We start from the raw sequence: 23,110 nt of genomic DNA on the forward strand, positions 1-23,110 counted from the left end.
GCAAATATTGCCGTATTTATTATTAAAACTGTAAGCCGCAGAGCGGGAAGATTTATTGACACGTTGTGTCACCTGATTTGTCACTGACTGATGAGAATTTCAGCAACGGAGCTAGATAGAAGGATATTGCAAAACGCCGATTAAATTTCGTGAATGAAAATAGGTGATATCTAATTTAACCATACAAGTGGATAATTTAGGTAATTAATTTAATCTGTTTCCTCGTCTAATTAGAATTGTAAGTTAAAAATAGCGAGCTATAATGGAGGAACTATAACAAATTCAACGTGCAAGTTTTTAATAAATTTTTAAATGTCATGTAAAATAAATTTAACGTGTAACGTGTTTTAAGAACCGAAATGAGATCTCCGTTCGCGAAGACACATATTTTACGCTTAAATCCAGATAAGTCGAACGCATAAAAAAAGCGAGGAGAAACGCGAGATAATCGACCGTATTCACGTTAGCAGCGACGTTTGATACGATTTTTTATCCCGGCGACGTCCCTTTTACCCCCGGCGTCGCTGTTAGAATTAAGTTAATCTAGAGTTCTCGCTCTCTCCTTCCCTCGTGTCTATAAAAGTAGATTCTCCCAACCGTAATCCCGCGAGCGTAAAAGTTGCTCTTACTGCCGCGACATTATTACGTGGAGACCCAGACAACGGGAAATTCTTGTATAGATGCTAGTCGCGGCATTAAGCGCGTGCGTGTGTGTACGCACGTGTGTGCGTATATATGCGTGCGGCGATGCTCGCGCGCGTACAATTTAATCGGGTACGAGCGGGTTTGAAGCGAGCGCGACGGCGTATGTGCACACGCGTGCTTTTAAAGGGCCCGCAAATTGCAAACGGAGTATATTTATTATTGTTTCGCCTTCACTCGCGACCCAGGTGACAAGATCGAATTAATCGCCACGGGGCCGAGTAACGAAGTGCGCGTCAAAACAAGTTGCGCGCTTATACTTTTTCGAGATGAAATAAATTTATTTATATTTGTTTATATTACGGTTAACGCAATTGCATTACGTTTTATTAAACGCTTGTTTATTAAAGTTGCGATATATTCGTGCGTGCAGACATACGCTACGTTTGTCTCCTCGGTTACTCGAGACGAGCATCGCGGACAAAGGCGGGGAAAAAAAGGTAAGGGAAAGGTCGTGGCTTGAAAGTCATTTCATTTTCACGCGGCAGCTGGGTCTTGCCCAGAGTCTCTCACGAACGAAAAGAACGGTCCCCGAACGTTTGGGTCCGCTGGACCAAAATAGTCGATCCCGGCCTTCGTATTTAATCATTTACGCCTTCTCGCCCGTGCAATCTCTTCTCGTTGCGCGTTTTCGGTCGTCGCGGTATGTCGAACGAATTCAAAGGGAACGCGACCTACGCGCCTACGGCCTCGTCGCACAAAGAAAACTCACCGTTTCGTCGCATCCAGGTCTATTATGTGACCGTTCCTTTTCCAATGGAGGGTCGGCTCCGGATGGCCGCGGGGCGGTCCACACTCCAGCAAAGCCGTCTCCCCGGCGGCGACCCTCGTGTTCTGCGGCTCCGCGCGAAATTCATCCCGCAGCACTGCAACAGACAAAAACATGTCTATGATGCACCGTTGTATTACGAAAATATTGCGTTGCTTGTCTAAGGAGGGAAAAAGGATGACAATACTTTTTCGCGCGCGACTAACAGGAAAATATTTGTGACATTTGGACAATTTTTCTTTTTTTAAAGGCACGACGAAAGTAGGATACTCTTACGTTTTATTTTTTATTTCTTATTATTATAATTATTTTATCGATATCGAATTTTGATATTGACCGAGCGCATGATTTGGAGCTCTCTCTTTCCAAAGTTTTAATAAGCTTTTATAAAAATCGTCTGATTTTTCGTTCGTGTATTGCAAGTGATACTAGGACAAACTAGAATGAATTTCAAATATCCGTGATGGTTTGAGGATTAAAAAAAAAAAAAAAAAAAAGAACTTATTCTCTCGGAAACCAGCATATCCGGTCATCCTGATCGGATCTCACATGTGAATAATTCTCTTTCAAACCCGTAAAATCCGTAATGCATAATATCGACTTTATATATTGAATAATTACTTACACCACAGGAACTGTGCTTCGTAAAATACAAGATTTCTTTAGAATCAGACTCGCGGGTAATATTCAGATAAAGCGAACCAAGCAAGAGTTTCAGCTGTTTCGAATGTAGAATATTTCCAGAATGCCCGTGTTGCCTTAGAAATTTGTGTATGAAAAGAACTAGATCTTCTATTCAGTCTTTTGTAAGAATGCAGAGGACATTGAATAAGCGATATATATATATATATCAATATGAAAATATTTGGAAGTCAGTATTATTCATCTTTCAACGAAACAGAATTTTAAACCCGTGGTCACCTCTTAAGTAAGATTAAAAAAGTCTTGTGTTTGAATTGTAAAATACTATACGAAATATTACAAGAGACTCTTTTCTTTTCTCGCGCGAGACGATGACGAAACAGAGATGCATACCATTATTTGGATACATTATCGGATTTCGAGTTGAAATGGCTATGGAACGGGAGAAGTAGTGGAGAACTTGTAGCACGAAGCCATAGAATAACGCGTGCCGAGAGGCTACGAATTGAAATTTGAGACAAACGGGGAGAAGAAGGGGCGCTTTCATAGGACGGCAAGGACGGTTTGAAAAACGTGGGTCGCTATCTCGGGTCTCGAACGCCCTAACGATTCCAGCGGTGAATCAAATGTAACGCAATTTCTCAGAAAACGCGAGGGGACGAGGGATAAAGAGGTTGGCACTGCCAACCCCTTACCATCCGCATCGTCGGTCTCCAGTCCAGCTTTCAACCCCTTTCTCGCCGTGTCGCCGTGCCACTCTGTAAACTTTCCCCGGATTGTCGGGGAGAGGTCGGGATCTCTCCTCCATACCTCTTTTCGTTCTCTCGGTCCTCCGTAGCTTCTCTCCGTTATGTACTCTATATACAGAGTCCCATAGTATATATAAATTTACGTAAATCCCATAGGCTACGCGGCGCACACGCGACAACGTGAAAAATGAGAATTGCGCCCCCGTGGGCCAGGTATACGTCACGTAAATAGGTACACGGTGCATACGGAATCAGGATCAGAATCGAGATCAGGCGCGCTCTTTATAGCCCGGGGTTCTCGGATTATTCGAGAGGGTTTCTACTGTCTCAATCTAAACGGATATATAACATAGCCAAAGATAAACGCATATGTATATGAAATATAAGAATATAAGATGATTTTTTTTTTAAAGTCGATTATATATAATGATATAATCGTAACATACGATACTAAATTTAATCTATTGTCGCTACAATTTCCAATGATAATCGTCTCATTGTTTTTAATAATTTTATAATTGTTACATATTTTTATCAAACGAAAAATGATCGCAGCGTCATATTAATTGTATTTTAACACTCATGTACCATTTTACTATCATTCTTTCGATTCTCCGAGATAGATAAATTAAACGAGAGACGATTATAATCCCCGTAATATGTCTAGAATCCTCGATATCGTATTCTAACAAGTAGATTAAAACCTTGCCGGGACTGTTCTAATTAAATCCGATTTCTGCTTTTTTTTTTATCGGCGGTAACGCATTTTACGGCGATCTCATGATCGGTTGGACGGCGCGCGCTCGTAGACTGAAAATCTCAATCCCGTGTCGCAGATCTCGTTTACATTTACACGGTAGCGCGAGACTCGAATCGATAATGTGACACGGGTCCTTCGAGCGGCCGCGGCATCACGTCGAGCGTGATATCGGTGAGATCCGCGCGCTAAAATTAGATTCCCGCGCGCAGAAATTATCTGGTCGTAGGTATATACTACGTATCCACGCGGGCACGCATTTACATAGGAATGGCGCGGCGTTAAGGAGTACCTTATTTATGCCGCGGGCGCGCGCGCTCTCCGTCACGCGATCCTATTTCGAGGAGCGCGCAGCTCGAGACACCGCCATCCGTGTCTATCTTTGCGCGGTTTCTCGGTCCTCGAAACATCGAGCATTGTCGCGGATCGACCGGAGATTCAAGCAAGTCCGGGCGCGAGATTTTTCTCTCTCGTCGCCGCGAGCGAGCGATCGATATCTCCTCATCGCGGCACTCCCGGGAGAACGTCCCGCCGCCGAATCCCGCCGAGTGTGTTTTCTGTGCCAACGACCGCGCATAATCGATACTTCGCAGTTCGCGAGCCGAAAAAAGGAAAAAAAGAGAAAAAAAGAAAGAACGGGGAAGAGAAAAAGAGAGAGAGAGAGATCATTTTATCGCTCGGTGTCGCGGAAGCGCCGTTCCTACAACCGGCATGGACACCACGACCATATATCCCGGCGTCGCGGATCGTTAGCCTTCGTAAACCGCACGCACGATGCGTTGTGGCTGTTGGTGTACGCGTATACGCACGTGCACGCTCGCTGGTACAGGACAGATACACGCGGACGAGTTCACGCACATCTCGCCACTTCCCTTCCGAATGTAATGCTGTTAATTTGGTATTGTAGGCGATCGTGGCTAATGGTTTCCAGCCGGGGACCGAGTATCGACCAAATTTCGATGACGCCGTATTATCATCGCGCTGAATGAGCTTTAATGAAGCGTGCATCCAGTTGTGACGAATTACTCGGTGTAACGATCGGGCCCAATTACGCGACAAGAAAACCCGAGCAAAATAGCCAAATGCGTCACTTTCGCCGGTAAGTTTGGACGAGGCAAAACTTTGCTTTAAAGGCTCATTGGTCAGGAAGAAACGCGTGTCGCAAAACAAGGGCGCGTCTACAACGGCCAAACTTTGTCGCTATTAATGTCGCCGAGACGTATATACACGGAGTGCGTTCGTGGACGTATATAGGCTCTCTTAGGAAAATCGACGATCCTTTTCTGGGTTACTATGTACTTTGTTTAAACTTTCACGAATTGCAAGAGTTGAGATTTTATCTCAACACGAATGTCAGGATATCAATTTCAACATCTATTTTCATTAAACCTTGCGTATAATAAAAATATATTAAAAATATTTTAAAAAGAGAGCAAAAAAAGTTATCTTCCGACATTTCAAAGAATTTAAATTTAGCTTAGAAATAAATGTGAGAATTTCACGACATTCTATAGAATTCGGTTCGTAATATATTCTATATATTTTTTCAATTCTCTAATTTCTTTACGGTCTCTTTTTAAATTCCAAGTATACGTCAATAACTATCTTTAATGATTAATTTCAAAAGCAGATTGTCTCTACACGACTAGCGGCACAATTGGCGCGAGATATGCGTCACTGTTGGCGATATCGGCGATTGCACTAATCAACGTCCGTCATGTCGCTTTCGGTCCCACGCGTTCGCAGGATAATTCCAGCCGGGCAATTACTTAGTTGGCTATTGGTCGACGTGAGTGAGCAAGTGCCCGAACGGACGTCGTCGCTCGATTTATTCTCTCTCATCTTCCCGGCTTTCTCTCTCTCTCTCTCTCTCTCTCTCTTTCTCGTAATCGGGCCCGAATGGCCGGATCGAGATATCGCGCTAATAGCACCTAAAGCTCCCCGCTTTTCGTTAAAAATCTTTCGAGCACGATGATTCCCGCCCGTCTTCTCGGTGAGAGGCAGTTGCGTTTCCGCGTGCTTTCTCCGCCGCGAGCGAGGGCGGAAGGCGGAAGTTAAAGACGCTAGTTGCCGGCAGTTGGCGGCGAGTGAGTTGCTCCGGCGAAATCTAATCCAAGTTTACGTGCTTCCAGTCCAATTAGGTACAAGTAGGCACCGTAGGTAGCTGCGTCGTCGTCTTGGGACGCGATGCACGTTTCCGTAATAACGACGTTTACGCGACTGGGGAAAACTCGCTCGCGCGCGAGCGAGCGAGCTTAGCTTAGTATAAGCGCGATAGCTTATCCCCGGGGACGAGCATTCGGTGCTTTAAAGCTCGTAAAGCTCGATAGTAATCGGCCTCTCTTATTTCGTTCAACTTGAGACTCCCGTCCCGTGCAACGTCAGACTTCCCCCCTCCCCCCCGATTCTCCTCCCCCTCGCGCCCTTTTAATTCACGAGCGCGCGAGACGTTATTACGCTCGTCATATAGCGCGTCGCAGCATCAGCTGGGAGTAACGAGCCTCATCGTTTCTCGGTGAAAAGTTATCAACGGCCCTAATGACGAATCCGCTATAACCGTGATACTTTCAACATGAAATCTCTTGCGAGAGTCTTTCTCAGAGCGCGCTGTTAAGTGCGGATACTTTATACTCGTATCATTTCCTTAGCAAATTTTTTACAACGAAGAATTATGCTTTGAAGTACTTTCTGCGAACTTCCGTTGAATTAATATCTGTTTTTAAAATTCGAAGAGAGGAGAGCATCTGTCGCCACGTTTTGTCTTTTAAATATTTTATGTAAAAACGTTAATATAATAGTCACTTTACATTACTCGCTATTTCGCCAAATGTGTAATGTACTTTACGGATGTTGCTGAAAAATTGATAAATGAAGTTCGCAAAAAAGCTCTTTATGACCACATTCCTTGAAAAAGTTGTCTTCTCAAAAAAACGATACACCAGAGAAAACGAGCCGTCGTCGTCGCCGTTACTCTTTGCCGCTTCAACTTGTCGTTTTATTACTCTCTCTCTCTCTCTCTCTCTTTCTCTCTTCCTTTTAAGAGACCACACCACCCGCTGTCCCGTCGTTTCTTAACTACTCGTCCAAAGGGATAAGCGGTCGAGCTTTATCCTCCGCGGTAATGAGACAGCGGGCGGTACTTGGGAGCTCTCGCAACGAAAGGGTAAGAGACAGGAAAGGGGGAGGGGGAGGGAGAACGGGGAGGAAGTGGTAGTGCGTAGGCAAACGACCTCCAATTAACAGATGTTGGATTTAGAGCGAAAGAATTGAAGGGTCCTTCCTTCCCTTCTATACCCCCGTTGTTCTACGTATACTATGGACCAACTAATGAGAGTGCGGCGTGCACTTTTTTTTTTTTGCAAGCGAACACGTGCGCACGCGCTCGCGTTATACGGGGTGTGAGCGAAATCCAGCGGTGTGAAGAATGGAGAAAATTTATACGAGATTGCGAGTGGTGTGATTATCTCTCGCAACGTCAACGGAATAATCGGCGAACGCACGAACGTCTCGCAAAGTGATCCCTCGTCGAGGAGTATATCCGCCATGCAAATTTTATGCTAAAGATTATATGGCGCGACCAGAACATCTGTATAATTATCGTGATAGTTTATATTAATGACTAATGAAAACGTGCGTAACAAATATATAATATAATAATAATTATATTAATTATATCAATTAAAGAAATACCTTTGTTACGTTGCAATATGAGGATTAATTATTAATATCTATCATTTCTGAAAAGAATTTGTTCATGTGTTGATACATCTCGAGGGATTTGAGAGGAGATATTTGCAAAGTCATGTTTACGCAAATTTCTCTCTCTTTTTTTTGTTTCGCAAGTTTCTTGCAAAGTTTTGTCGCGACACGTTTTATCTAACACCCTGTATACGTAATGACGACGATGAGGAGGAGACACGAGCGAGTAGCTAGACTTCCAGGCATGTACGAGCGTAACCATCTGCGCGCGACAAGGGGTCGGGGAAGACACGGAGGAGCGCAACCCTCGTCGGTGCGGACCGAGAACCATCTAGGAACGCTTGTACTCCCTTGCTTGCTAGAATGCACGGCACTTGACCAGTTTGGAGGATCGAAAGGGAGTATCGCGGAGAAGGACAGAGGGAGAGAGAGAGAGAGGTCAGACATACGTTCAGCCGCGTAGCAAATGACGAGAATGTAACAACGAGATAATAAATCGGGATTCAATGGAGGATTCCGGACGATGCCTATAGGAATCGTTGCTGGTCGATCAATTTTTTTTTTTTTTTCCTCGAAAGACAGAGAGTATATAAAGAGTGAGTAATTAAGAAGATTGCTGTAATGTATGCGTTTACCTTTCTCGTTATTTTATTATACTTAATTATTTTTCTCTCATACACTTTTTAATCTCCTCGTATTATTTGACTTACAATTAGTTTTTTAAAATAGGTCTTTTTATAATAATACAGGCCAGATAAGAAACGTAGCGCTGGATTTAAAGTAAAGCTTTTTACTCACATTCACATACACATACATACACAACTCCCTTGTTATTATAAAAAGATGGTGGGTGTAAATCTTGTTTAAAGTTCCCGTTTAACGTAAAATTACGCACAACTTTTAATTTCAGTCGATCGTGTGTGCACGCCCTTCGCGAATCAACGTCAACGCGTCACACGCCCACCGCGATGAAAAGGTTAATCGCTCACAAGTCGTAACATTTTGGCCCGCTTAGAGATGTATGTTTAGGCCGCCAGTAGCGTGCCGTTGATACAACAACGGTAGCTTATTCTATATCGATCACGGTATCGTGTTCGTTCATTTCTCAACCGCGATAAAGAATCGCGGTTGCATTTTCACGCAACCAACCGCTCGGAGTAAAGCGATATGCGGCTATCGCGTTATCCAGCCAAGCAGAAACGAACTCTCCAAGTCCGATTCTTAACCCTTTTCCGGGTCGGCGGTTTCAATTTACGTCACCTACATTGTATCTTCTACTGGAATCGACAGAGTTTAACTGCAGAGTTCGAAAGAGGAGAAATCTGCAAATAACGATCTCTTTTTCTCTCTCTCTTTCACATACACACATACGCACATCTGCTCGGCCACGTTTTCGCTGAAATAGGAAAAAAAAACAGAAAAAAATATTTTGGCACACATTTTGCACGATCGATTCCATCGGAGATCAAATCCGCCAATTAGTGGTGCTCAGTTGCCGTCAGAGATTTGCGCAACGTTTGTTTAAAATCATTAGTGATCCTCCTATCGGGAGAGTGGGCCATGCTCGTATAAAACCCATCGTTAATGGTTAGAGAAGGATCTGCGACTAACACGGATCGCATGGAGACTACGCTATTCGGGTCCAATCTCCGGGTCTTTATTTAACCGAAGTATTCGCTCGGGGGATTTGGTTCTCGACGAATAAGGTTAATTGAAAAATCCGCTCGCACATGCTCGAAGCGTTATATAAGTGTGAGATTTTTACGTTCCTTTCTGAGAAAAACGTTTTCTCCACTATATCCTCTCGATCCTCATTCGTATGTATATCATTCGAGTTGTAAGAGAGCGTTTTTGATATAAACCGTGTGGCCGAAATATTAAGCCGGTAAAATACCGTAAATTTCTAACTGTAAAAGCATCGCGCAGATTTAAAAATTTAAATTCTACATTAAAAAATTTTAGAGCAGTGAGAGGATAAAGTAAGCTTTATTTAATAACTTGAGAGCAAGCGTGCTTCAGTAGAAAAAATTACATTAAAGTGCATTTCTCAGTCTTTCGCACAGCGACCGTCATTACGAAGCGTAGTTATTGTAAACGAAGTTACTCTGTAGGGAAGCTGTAGCGCGAGATGAAAAATTTCCCGGGATGACCGGCACTCGCGAGAGACGAGAGCGTATGAGTATACGCGGTACGCGTAACGTCCCCTATTTCTTACGTGAATCATCTCATCGTTGCTTATGCGCCGTGGAAGAAGCCTTTTCGGCTACGTGCACACGCGTACATATATATACAGGCATAAAAGTGCATACCACGTTGCCTCGTAAATTTTCTCTACGCGATCGCCGTGCGCGAAGAATAGCTCGCTTTGAATGCTCGCGTAAACGATATTTATCGGCGTTGCACGTTGGACGATGTTCGCCGCAACAATCGAGCGGCCTCTCATATTTGTTTATGTGCATTAAAGAACCGAGAAGAGATACACTCGGCCTCGTGTTTTATCCATTAGACACTGCGGTAGCGCTTCTGGCTGTCGTGAAAATATTCTTAGATGTAATATAAAACGATTCTATGGATTGCGAAAAAAGTGGACTTCGCTAAATCGCGATTGGGCAAAGAAATGTTTGTTAGAAATAGACTTTATTCGCGTCCACATCTGTGTTATACATCCCCTTTTTAAAAGTGCTACTTCCATTGATTCACGTTATTACTCGAGAATTTTTCAATAAATCAAAGATATAAAAAGAGACTCTGAAAATAGTGATCCCATTCAATGACTACCTTTCTCAATGACCCACCTTTCTCAAAATTCTTTCGTCGATTTAAAACGTCATTTAAAGCAGGCGAGAAAAGAACGGGGAGAACGGACGTATCGAATTGACGCATTTATTGAACAATTTAATTCAATTGATACGCTTCCGGAATAGACACTTGGAGAGGCGGGCGGAGATTAAAGAGCGGTCTACCTACATATTGTACAACGCGCCACGTGTATATGTACGTTCGCGTCGAGAGACTATTCATATAATACAGTGGCAGGAGAGAAAGAATCGAAACGCCGCTTCCTCGGCGTGTATCGGCACCCACCAACACTATCGTCTCGGGGTCGGGACGCGCATTCCATCCCAGGCTCCCGAGTATAATACGTGTATACGAGGCCGTGAACGCGTTACACACGCGCTACCGAGCGAGCGAGAGAGAGAGCGCGAGCGCGTACCCATATTCGATATAATTAAAGTGCATAAATAAGCACAATGGTACAAGGAGGCTGCGCGGCAGGCTGGACCAGCGTAGCGTAGCGTAGCCTGCCTATCCGCCGCCGAAGGTAGGCGAGCAAGAAAGGTAAGAGAGTATTCAATGCAAATGCCCGCGGAGAGTTTCTTCTCCTGGTCGGCACGACCGCGTGCTGCGTGCGCGCCGCTTACGGTCTCCTCTCCTCTTCTCTCCTCTCCTCTCCTTTCCTCTCGTCTCCTCTCGTCTCACCGCTCGTTGCATCTCTCGCGCGCTCTGCTACCACACATACATATATGTATATACAGGCCCGTATACGGGCCGCATGATACGCTCGATCGAGGAGGAGGCCCCTGTAGGCGAGCGCGCCTGCCTGCCTGCCTACCTACCTGCACGCGCGTTATAAGCCGGCTCCTCTCCACCGGAAGGCTATCGAATCTGGATTTATCTTCCTTCTCTCGACTTATACCAGCGCGCCCGTTCGGTCATTATCTGCCGCGCGTTTCGCCGCGGGGCCGCGCGCGGCTTTGCATTTTCAACGTGTCGATGTTGGAATACGCGAGCGCGCCGCTCGCGTCTCTCTCGCGGGGATTCCGGAATATACGCCGGGACGGAGGATCGGGTCCACCGACGCTCGGGATCCGCCTCTTTCTGTCTCTTTCTCTCTTTCCAACATGACGCGACGTCGCGTTATATACAGGGTGTCAGGGATGGCCAAAGATATTTCGTCGACAGATCCTTTCGAACTCGCTGCGTGCTCTGTCGAATATATACTTCCTGCGAATTTTATGGAAAACACCCTGTGAAAACGCCCAGAAAGTATACATGTGTTAGCGTATATGTATGACTTTTTACAATATGGCCAACAATGTGTATTGCGAGCTTTTTGTGAAATCAACTTTTTTATAAAGCGTCCGAGTCTTTTATTTCATAAAAAATCTGGATGTTTTTGTAAAGATTGAATTTTTACAAAGACCCCCTAAAATTCCAATGTATTGTAATTCGATTAATTTCTAATTTGATGTTGGCAATTGAAAGATTACATTCTCAAATTTCTTTGTATTTCGTTAAAGCAGCAAAGAGATTGTGTTTTTTAATTAACTTTAATATACTTAAATAATTTCGAATGAAACAATGCTTGGCGTTTTTAAAATGATTAACATTTCGCTGTTTTTAACAGCTTATCCAGAGACGCGTTTTAACCTTAACCAGAATATATGAAAAAAATTCCCTCGCATTTTAAATAATCTTTCTCTTCCTGTCAGTTTGATAACGCACAATGGTAAATATCCGATCCTATTTTCCAAGTGTTGTGTATTCTTAATAACCGTCATAAATTTAAAAGCCTAGAACAGACAGGGCAAGGGGTGGGTGTTCGCCACGTTAGGTTACGTGTTCGCTTAAATGGAGACATTTTTTAAATGGTCATCGGACCGTCGTCGACCCGGTGTTACCAGCATACAGAGCCTTATAAGTCGCCCCATTGGTCGCGTTACGCGAGGATTAAAATCGCGCGACGGGCTGGTAGTAAATCTGGTCGGCCAACAATGTGATTAAAAGACAGATAACCGATACCTGTACGTGTGTGTGTGTGTGTGTGTACGCGCGCTCGCGTTTATCGCGAGATACGTGAAAAATTATTTTCCCGGGCGCACGGGGGAAAAATGCGTTTTCCGTTGCCGCGAGATGGACGGGAAATTGTATCGTGTGTTGTTTTGGTTCGCGGATTCGGCACGCTCGGCTTTTTACACGGACCGTCTCGTATTTACGCGACGCGACCAGAGTACCAGGATTGTCAATACCGCGGATGCAATACCGCGTTTGCCCAAGCTGCCTGAATGTTTTTCATTCGGATTTGAAAGCGGTATAATATTGGCGAATACAATTTCCGCAATGCTACGGAGATGATATACAAAAATGTATCTTAGATCATTTACATTTTCGTGTTTGTAAAAACTAAATGTTAAATTTATTAAATTATTACATATGAAAGATGCATCTTGTGTAAACCACACGATATGTTATCTTCCCGATTTTACTAAATAATTTTTGTAATTTCGAGAGAGAGAGAGAGAGAGAGAGAGAGAGAGAGAGAGAATTTCTTGTAATGTACGAATAAATAAATACAACATTTTAAAGTTAAATATCGATTTAAATGTCTCGCGAATCTTCCATTTTTACCGAAACAGAATGAGAGGTATCATACAGGATATCTCTTTTCAGGATTAGAGTCGCTGTTCTTTTCGGAGCCAGAAACTCGGACGACGATAAGTTTCGGTAAATGGGCTTTCGCTCGAGGATGTTATATCGAAAAGCGGTGTGGGAAAAGCGCGCAATTATAGCCGACCCATTTTCCCAGAAGACAATAACGTGAACGGGAAAACGCGACTGGAATGTAGCCAAATCCTCGCGAGCGGAGTTTCTATTCCTACTACGCGGATCGCTCCGTTAAAGTCGGCTTAAGTTGAGCAAGGTCGCGCAAATTTATTGCCATCCGCGGCGACGTCGCGGCGGCTGAGCTCGCGTCGGGAATGCAGTTCCGTAAAAGAGCGGGTTTATTTTTTCGACGCGGTCCAATGTGACAGAAGTCCAACTCTCTCGTCTCTTCCACGGTATTCGACGGTAAAACGCGTTGACCCCGTCAGAGTTGACGTTGCGGGAGCCGCGCTCGAATCGAATCTTACACGGAATAGAAACTCACACGTGCGAACCGAGTATTACTTTTCAACGGTTCTTCCGCAAAAAAAAAAAAAAAAGTGGAATTTGCAAGTTCGCACGAACCTCATATTATCATTTTCATTATTTCCAAGTATCCATAAAAATAACGGTTCTCTCGCCACGGCACTCGTGGATTAAACGCGTCGAGTTTGCGCTTAAATCGAAAATTATGGGAAGTGGAAAACATTTATGCGCCAATGATTAAACACCGAATATTTTATCGCGAAAAGTTTCTTTTCGCGCTATTTTTAGACTCATTTTGGCGATGGGCTTTGCGCTATCCGTATTAACACTCGCTGTTTCGGAGATAAAAGAAGTTGAATATGAGAATTGAAGTATTCGGATGAAACGCGTATTGAAAAGCGATGTTTTCTATTGTATATATACGGTGTTCCAGGTTCACCGCACTTCCCTTTATCTCTTGGGATACCGCAGCTCTCGCGGTTAGTAATAAAACGCTTTGTGCGTGGCTCCGCGTTATCTCGCTCTCTCGTATTTATGCCGTTATTATCGCGGCGCGAGATAAAGCGTGATGAAGCGAAACGCATCTGACATACGTTAATAATGTCAGTCTGAATCACTGGGTCCCTCTCAGCTGTTGTTGTTATTCTGCGTGTATTAAACTCGTCGCTCGGCATTTAAAATGCAATTTTTCAGAGATCGGCTCAACCGTCATTAATAGGTCACAACTTGTTTCATGATGGATTTGACAAATCCAAACGAGAGAGTACCCTTTATTCATTTGCCTAACGGAATCCGTCCTTTGGAATTTTAAAGGATCTCCAAAGGTTTAAAATAATTCTTCACGTCTCTCCTTCCCGTGCGTCAAATATTGTTCAATTTTTCAGAAAATAATAGTCGATCGGTTTCTCGCTAGAGATGCCGGAAGATTCTTCTTCTCCAGGACGCGAGAAGTAACTTCGTATGTGTGTATGTGTATGTGAAAAGATACTTAAAAGTACGCAACTCAATTCGCGTCGCTCTCTTTATCGCACGAGGCGCAACAAACTCCGATGTAACAATTCCCGTGTGCTGCCGCCAAGATTTCCCGACGATTCCACCGCGTTAAAACTCCTCAGCAAGTTAGCAAAAAGCGATTCCGAGCGAGTGCGCTCGAGGGGTTAATCGATCGCGCTTTTCACACCCCGGGAGATGATACGCGCGGAGAGAAGTCAAGAGTGCGGATAGTTGCCCGCTTGTTTGACGATAATGAAAACTTTCTCCTCGTCTCTGTGTGATGGCCAGCACAGCCTGGTTGGCTGGCTTGGCTGGGATTTAGAAATAACCCTACCATTCGGACGGTCGGTCGGCTTTGGAGTGGACTTTTCATCAGCGTGACGCGCGATTGTCCCCGTCCGGTCATTTATTTAATCTTCCCTGGTAATCGAGGCGTGCGAGTATTGTTTTATTGGAGTGCATACCGCGGCTCGATGAAGTGCGTTATCATCGTACGGGAGAGAGCGCCGAGTATAATGGCATGCCATTACTTAACGCCATTTCGGCGCGGTTGCACAAACACAGACATATATAACCGCGATCATAACGAGACATGATATCTTATTATTATTCTAACGCTATTGTTTTATTCATCGCGCGTTCCACTTCTTCGTATATTGGATTAAAAAACAACTCCGTGAAATTAACTCTGGACCTATTTCACATATATGTAATTAAATTTATGTAATTAAATCTTTCGATTTTCTGTGACAACAAAATTCAGAAAAGAGAGAATGAGATCTATTTTAAAACAAGGTAGATAGAATTTTTCGAAAGCATAACTCGTTCAGAAACAATTTTTCTTTTTTATTTTCCATGTATCTTATGGTCTATCTCTCTCTCTCTCTCTCTTACGAAAATATTCGCGTAGAATGAAATAGGTCGAGTTAGTTTTGCGAGGGTTGTTTTTTCGATCCATCCTTTTTCACTCACTCCCCGAATCCGCTCTGGGGCACACGCGGTTAAAAAACACCGCGCGCACGTCATGTCTTATTTTCACGCCACTCTAACAGGGCGTGTCCGAGGTTCATGAAAATCCGACACGACGTCGCGGTGTCGGACGTGCGTTTCCTTGTTGGTCCGTTGACGTCGCGCGGCAAAAATCGTGGCGCGAACATAAACACGCGGCGATCCGCGTCTCGGCTCTTCGTAAAGGGCCCCACCGATGGGGGCAGATGCCGGGGTTCGTTTACGTTTCGGTATCCTGTCGACGGAAATAGAGCTGCCGCGCGCGGCAGCTCTTCTCTCTTCTTTCTCTCTTTCTCTCTCTCTCTCTTTTTTTATTTTCGTTTGCGCACCTCGATACCCCGCGTTTCTCTCCCTTCGAAAAGTTCTCTCTCTCCCGACCGCACAATTCTTTTTACGAGTAGAGACTAAACACAGTTGTACGAGACTAATGCATCGGGACGCCTGTGCCCCGTAAAGGACGAGCGCGGCAGTAGTGTCGGGGAATCGGCGGGGGCGAGAAGGAAGAAACGCGTTGACGAGGACAAAAAATAGATGCACTTGGTCGTTTCGGCTCCACGCTTCGCGCGCGCACACGTCGACGTTCGTAATAAAACGTCGCATTTGCGCGCGAGAAGAACGCTACGGAATTTCGTCTCCGCTTCGCCGAAAAGTATGTATGCATGCCGGGACGTGCCCCGTATTCTCGCGCGGCAATATTCGCGAGGGAAATATACAGGACGGTCTTTCTCTCTTTCTCTCTTTCTCGTTCTTTAGGAAAATAGCGGGCTTTTATTCCCGAATAAGTTTGACGGCGCGAATTTTTTCTCGACGCGAAAATTTCATCGTTACGAGATCACGCAAAAATTACATTTCGTCGTTACAGTGGCGCGCATATGATTGATAGGTATATTGACATTTTTTTATCAATATATAAAATCGTGTACGTTATTTTATATCTAGTCACAGAGTTGTACCTCGATGCCGTGCATCGATAATAAAAACGTACATTGCTGAATCGAGATAAAACAGTGCACCGGCGTATTTCGCATCGATGTAAAAAATTGTATATACATCTTTAAATAAGTATAACTAGGAAAAATTGCATATAACATAACATAAACTAAAACTGCATAAAAATTTTAGATACACGCATTAAAAATCAGATAGTCAAGAGTAAAATTGTAAAAGGGCCAAAGTCGAAAATAATTTACGACTAAAGGGGAGATTAAAAAGCTGAAAGCCGGGAATGTGAAACGTGATACTGTTGCCTCGGGAAACTCGGGGGATACCCATAAAAATCGCCACAAAACCAATGTTTATAACCTCCCATAAGAAGACCTTCTGTAAGAAGATCAGTCTGAGAAACTTTATTCTTCTTCCCGAAAAAAAAAAAAACGCGATTTACGATCGCTATAAAAGTATAGATTAGCAAAAATATTTATTTTTCAATATAAAAGAATTAAGAGTACAAATTATCATATTATCTCTATAGAGATAAGTGGAGACATGGAAAATAGATACGGTTTCCGGATCGAGATTAGCCCGAAATACGCAAAATTCATCTCGCGGTCCGAGAGTGAAAATGGCAATCTCTGAGTGCCGGAGATGCCGGGCTCGTCGCCGGACGCAGCCTCTCCTCTCGCTAGCTTTTTGGTAAACGGCACGACAACGGGCTTTCTCTCTCTCTCTCTCTCTCTCTCTCCCTCTTTCAGAGTCTCTCATACTCGCCCATAAGAGTGAGCGAGAAGCAAACAAGCGCGTTCTGCCTCGGCCACCGATCCGGTATGCCCACGGATTTGATATAAATAGCAGCACGACGTGCCCGCGCGCGGTTCTCATCCGCCCGGGCCCCCGGGGGCCCCACGCCGCCGCCTCGACGTCGGCTAATAGACAACGATAGCCCTTCTTCCGAGAGACAGCTGTTCTCTCTTTCTCTCGGATGCGACTCGAGAGAGAGAGAGAGAGAGAGAGAGAGAGCTCATGTATAATTTGAAGAATATCCGCAGAGAGCGTTTCACCACGCCGTGTGATCTCGACGCAGCACGACGACGACGACGATGAGTGTCTTCTAATTTCGTGCGGAGAACGCCGAGAGAGAATGCGAACAGCTGTCTCGCGATCAAACTGTCGTCCGGCACTTTATCTCGGAGCTGCTTTACTCGGGGCTCATGCACCCCTCCTTTAGTTCGTGCCAAATCGCTCGTCGTTATCGGGTCTTTGGACGATTTGATCGCCGATTCGTTCGCTCGTTTGCAAGTCCAGTTCGATTCGCGAGATTGCGCCGAGTTTGCAGCACCGTTTTATTCATCGTGGGATATAAATTACGTTCTGATAAAAATCGAGAATATACTTGAAACTATTGACAAATCGGTTTAGCCGCTACTACGACGTAAACGTGCATTACTATAAACCGCTTACTACACTGTTAAGGATTAAGCGCAAGGCCGTGTTGTTGCATCGTGCATAAAGCGAAATCTGGATTTAATATCCCCTCAGCTTAATGAAATCGTATGTAGCGAGTATCCCAGGCGATTCCGGCTGAAATTCTATTTAAAGAACGTACTATTTCCGCGCCCGCCGGTTTAGTAAATCTCCATTTGACGAGAATTCCTATTTGGTATGAAAATAAATCGATGTTGTAAATCTCGTAGCCAGATTTAGTACGAAATTTGGGATAATCTGGCGAGCGCGCGACCCGCCTAGATCGCCTATACTAATAAATCACCAGATTTTATCTCGTACTTCAACATTTTATTTTATCGAAATTATTCAGTACCCAATATACGCATTCTCGTGGACAGAGAGAGATTCTATGCAAAATATTTTATTATAAAAAATTTCTATCACGTTATCCCGAGCGCGAAAATAATTTATTTGAGATTATTAATATGAAAAACTTGGCAGAGTATGATCTATAATTTTAAATATTCATTTGAGACAGTTGATATGAAAAACTTGGCATTATATACGTATTCTATATAATTTTATAGTTAAAATTAATTGACATACTCCCCCAAACGCGTTATCTCTTTACATTTATACAACCGTATACGCAATAACCTTTTAATTTCCCATGCGAGTCGCCTCTCTAATTAACTCCGCCGTAAAATTTTAGCCGAGGCAAAATTCGACCGACTCCAAAATTCCATTCGGGAAGTTTCGGTTGGAAATTTAGATGTTCGCAGATACGAGCAAATACGAGAGAGAATGTCTCTTCAAAAAGTGATTCCGCGGTAGCTCGATTTAGCGGAAGAGAATCTAATCTTCTCGGGCCTCGTAAAATCGGGATTTCACTGGCGCAATTTACAAACTCAAAAGCCTGGGGATCGAAGTTTCCCCTCCTTCTCCCTCTCTTTCTCTTTGTCTAGATGAGCACAGGTTCGTGTATAACGCCTGGCATGCTCGTTACCGGTACAGGTTCCTGACTTATTAGTTCGCTTGCGGGTTCCGCTCGGCGCGCAGAAAACACGCAACCGCGCGGTGGACCATATGGCACATCGCTCGTTTCTCACGTCTCTCTCCTTATCACTGTTTCTCCCGCATCGTTACTCTTTCCGCGCTACCATCCCTCACCGACGGCTACAATGATTATTTCGCCATTCCTCCCGAAGGCGGCGAGTGCGAGAGCGATCAGAGAGAGTGATCCTTTGTACATGCGGCGCGAGTGATGAAAGGGACTTAAGAACGCATTTAGAAGATTAGAGAGGGACATTTAATCGCGGGCCCCCGAAGAAATTGACTACTTAAATATAGTCGTAAAAATTTCTACTCTGTTAAATAATAAACGAGAAGAAGAACGATGACCCCTTACATCTTTAAACGGTTTTAATTTTAATTACAAATATTTCTAATCGCATGCCTCGCACATAACTCGTCGCGCGACAGATTTTATCTCATTCGCAACTTTTAAAATTCCAACATTCAATCTTAAATATACTTAAATGATTCAGGCAAATACCTCAACAGAATTCAAGATTATTCGTCTCAAGCGAGAGGAGAAAAACAAGAAGGGAGCGAGATGTGCGTGCACGAGGGCTAACGCCGATTTTTATCGGGGTAGTCAGGCTGCTTTTGAAAACAGGGAAAAAAGGAGAGAAAAAGAAGGAAAATAATTGAAAGACCTCGGGCCGCGATCGACGCGAATAAAACGGGCCGCGAGCGCACAGGCTCTCGGAAGAAATGCGTTGGGTAATCAGTCTTCTAGATCTCGATAGTTTTCTCCGGCCCCGCGAGTCCTCCCTCTCTCTCTCTTCCGTTTACCTCTCTCACTCTCCTATCTAGATTCACCGAGCGGCCGACCACCGGCGAGAAATATACCGGCACGCGGCTGGTATCTCAAATCTCTTGGCGTTTATTCGTTTATCGGTACTATTCGGCCGGCTCGCAATATTCCACCTTGACGTTACGTAGACTCGCATGAAAGAAAGCGGCAATTTGTATCTGCAACTCCACCTCCGGCTTCCTCGCCCGCTCGAACGCCGACGCCTTCGGAAAACTGACGTGCCCAAGCTACCCGCGGGAAGATAACTGACGGAAGTTCTGAATGAGACGGTTATCATATCTATGACCGGTGGGTAAGATTATTCATATCGATACGCTCTCAAACCTGATACGCGTGGTGCGTTGGAATTTCGAAGGGAATGAGTCCTGGATGAATTGAGGGATATTCTAGAGAGTCGAATTTGAGAAATGTGTAAATGGGCGGCTCATTATATGATTAATCTCAAATAGAAATGTTAAACATTGAAACACTGCGTGAAATTAGTAACGATTAACAAATTTTTTTCAAGCAAAAAAAAAAAAAGAAAAAATAATTTGACTCAAAGTTTTCATCGAACATGCAATATATATTCGCTATATAATATAAATACAATATCTCGCACCCGACGCGCTGTACACACATTGCATAAATTAACGAAGGTAGAAGCGAGCTGGGCAAATTTACACAGCCATGTAGAATATTTGTCCATACGTGAAAGCTTTCACTGGAATAACTTTTTAGACCGCGACGAAAAGGGAGAAAAAAAAAAGAGGAAGAAAAAAACACACGTGCCACGTACGAAATATCTACACGAAATTCCTTCGAGTGGAACAAGAATTATCCCTTTACTAATATCTCCGAGAGTGGAAAGGAGAGCCGGAGGAGAGAAGAAACGAGAGAGGCGGCGCGGAGGGATCGAAATGAAGAATCCGGCTGGAGCAGGCTAAGCGTGAGCGCGCGCGAGATCAAGAAACTCTGTTTTCAACATCAATTTACGCCCACGTTCTCTAGACGCGCGCGAGCGCGCGGTAGATTAAGTTAGGGATATTAAGAAAGGCGACGCGACCGCATATTCGCCGAATTGTAATTCGACCCTTGCATCTCACCCCTCGCCAGCATCTCACTTTTCTCGCCCCTTCGAGAGATTCTTGGTTCCTTCCGCGAAACGCCCCTTGTGCCGAAGCTACTTCACGCTCCTGCGGGGATTACCCAGAGGCCGAATGTGTGTGTGTGCGTTGTCGAGAAAATATCTTTTTTCCCCCCCGAAACGCTTTCCGCCGATGCCATTCCGCGGAATGAGAGAGAGAGAGAGAATGGGAGAGGCGGGTGTGGAATGGCAGAGGGAAACTGCGGGAGGGAAAAACGAAGTAGCTGAAGTTTATTGATGGAGGCCGTGGGTAGCCCCACAGGACGGGGAGGGATTCCCGTCGGAGGGATTGAAGGGATAGGAAAGGAGAGAGAGAGAGAGAGAGAGAGAGAGAGAGAGTGAGAGAGAGGATGGGCTCTCTCTGGCTTTTCCGTTCTCTATCTCTCTCGGACCGGATCTTTTCATCCCCCGTTTCCTGGCGCCGCACGCGCTCGGGGTTAGTATCGTTTCGCCCTGTCTTGCGGAAACGCGGCGGGAAGCTCGCTCCGGTCTCGGAATCGATCGATTATCCGAAGAAGCTGTTGTTACGATTACGCGTTCTCTATTCTCTCTCTCTCTTTCTCTCCCTCGTGGCACGCCAGGTTCCGTAGCCGGGTCAGCACGCGATAACGCTGCCGGGACGAGAATCCACTGGGCAAGACCGGTTCGGGCAGAAACAAACGACTACCGTAAACTCCCCCTTTGTGTCCATCTCCCTCTTTCTCTTTCTCTATCTCTCTCTATGCCGACTCTCGTCGGAGAATAGCAGGTACGAGAGCCCTAGCAGCGGGGCAACACGGACTTCCTATTATGAGATACGATCGACCCACGCTACGCGATCGCGCCGGCGATGGATTGATTTCTGTCGTGTCGCCATTAACGCACGTTTTTCCCCGCATCGCACATTTCGGACACTCTGCCCCGCGTTTATTTCCGCCACGTGTTTAGCGCTAAACGCCGCTCCAGCCGATTGTCGGACCACGCGTTGACATTTACTCGATTCTCGTATTAGCCAAATAAAAGTAGAAAATCGTATGTACGTACGTATCTACTAAATCTGTGTGAAATATGTAGTCTGATTATTATCACATGCGATATGAATTGTGTGACTAGAAACACACGGAAATAAAAATAATTCTTTCCCTTAAATACTAAACGTGATATGAAATCGTTGAGATAAGAATATTTTTTTTTTAATTCGCGCATTTCTTTTTAACCCGCGAATTTGGAAAATATAGTTATTAATTTTTTATGTATTGAGTAGCATTTTTTAAGTAGAATATTATGTATATAAATTTTATTTTTATTTACACTCTTTATATAAAATTACTTTTCTTTGTCAAAACATGAAAGTTCTACTTGACACATCTACAAAATGTCTCTAAAAATCAATAATTCATAATTACTAATGTTTAAAACGGTAATTAAAAACTAATTTCAACTATTATCATTAGACATATATACATTGAATATAGTATTTAATCCTTCTTTAAATATTCAATTGCTGTGCTCAAGCCTCCAATTTTCTAGACCCGCAATATAAACGATTACTGTCATCTTCAATTAGTGCTAAAAGTTAATGGACATCTTCGTCCGTGCGTGATCGCGCATAAATATGCCTGTCTGCAGAATATAAACATCCATCGCGTGATCGATAAACGATCGCTGATGCTCGTTCGTTTCACGCCTCACAGAAAGAGACCAGACCTAACCAGATATGTATGTCTCTCTGCGTGACGCGTATCTGTAACTCCTCGTCGTCGTCGTTGACGACGACGACCAGACGCACTCGTGATTACGTCAGATGTATCGCGCGCGTCCCAGTCATCACGTAGGATAACTGCCTCATCAAGGATTCCACGAAGACCCGTCAACGGGATCTCGCACGTTACGGAAAGTTTCAAGGTGAACGCCAGACGCCAGGCTCCGTATTTCTCACTTTGCCGTCAAACACGGCTCACTCTCGACATATGCTCGCGTTAATCCGTGAGAATTCACGGCTACGCAGTCAAAGTGTCGGTCCTGCAACTCTCCGACCGCCTTCATATCTCCAATTCTCCGAAACTAATGCTACCTTCGAGAATAAAGATATGCTTATTTTCCACTTAATTAGAATAACGGCGGGATTTTTTGTAATATGACTACTTACAAACCGTAAATGTTAAATGTATGTATATATCTCTGCCATATCCTGGCAAGAATATTCTCTTTGTCGCCTGTTAATTTCAAGAGTATAGTTTATCTAACTGCCTGTCATGTCTCCAACGTGTAATTTTATGTAGAATTTTATCGCGACGGAACTTCTGTGGGAATAGCCAAGGTATCATCGTCGTCCAAGGTTAAATTATGAAGATGATGAAGATTGCATTGTTGAATGGCAACGCGCGGCATGATGAGGCACAGACAGCGTTTCAGCGTCGATTAACGGTGTGCGAGGCTGGTTAACTCAATTTTCCTCTCTCGGCGTGTATATTATAGCACGGTACGATTCTCTTGCGAGAGGGAAAGAGAGAGA

At 44.3% G+C, this 23,110-nt stretch overlaps 1 protein-coding gene across 1 annotated transcript in view; it reads right to left on the reverse strand.

The window, feature by feature from the left end:
• LOC115244961 (roundabout homolog 2-like) overlaps positions 1–23,110 on the reverse strand; it is a 99,606-nt gene that overhangs the window by 20,796 nt on the left and 55,700 nt on the right. Inside the window, exon 3 of the mRNA XM_029822997.1 lies at positions 1,415–1,568. Within this exon, the coding sequence (XP_029678857.1) occupies positions 1,415–1,568 (154 nt within the window). The remainder of the gene's footprint in view (positions 1–1,414; positions 1,569–23,110) is intronic.

The sequence above is a fragment of the Formica exsecta genome, unplaced genomic scaffold, assembly GCF_003651465.1.
Source record: "Formica exsecta isolate Colony F162 unplaced genomic scaffold, ASM365146v1 scaffold122, whole genome shotgun sequence".
Taxonomy (NCBI): Eukaryota; Metazoa; Arthropoda; class Insecta; order Hymenoptera; family Formicidae; genus Formica; species Formica exsecta.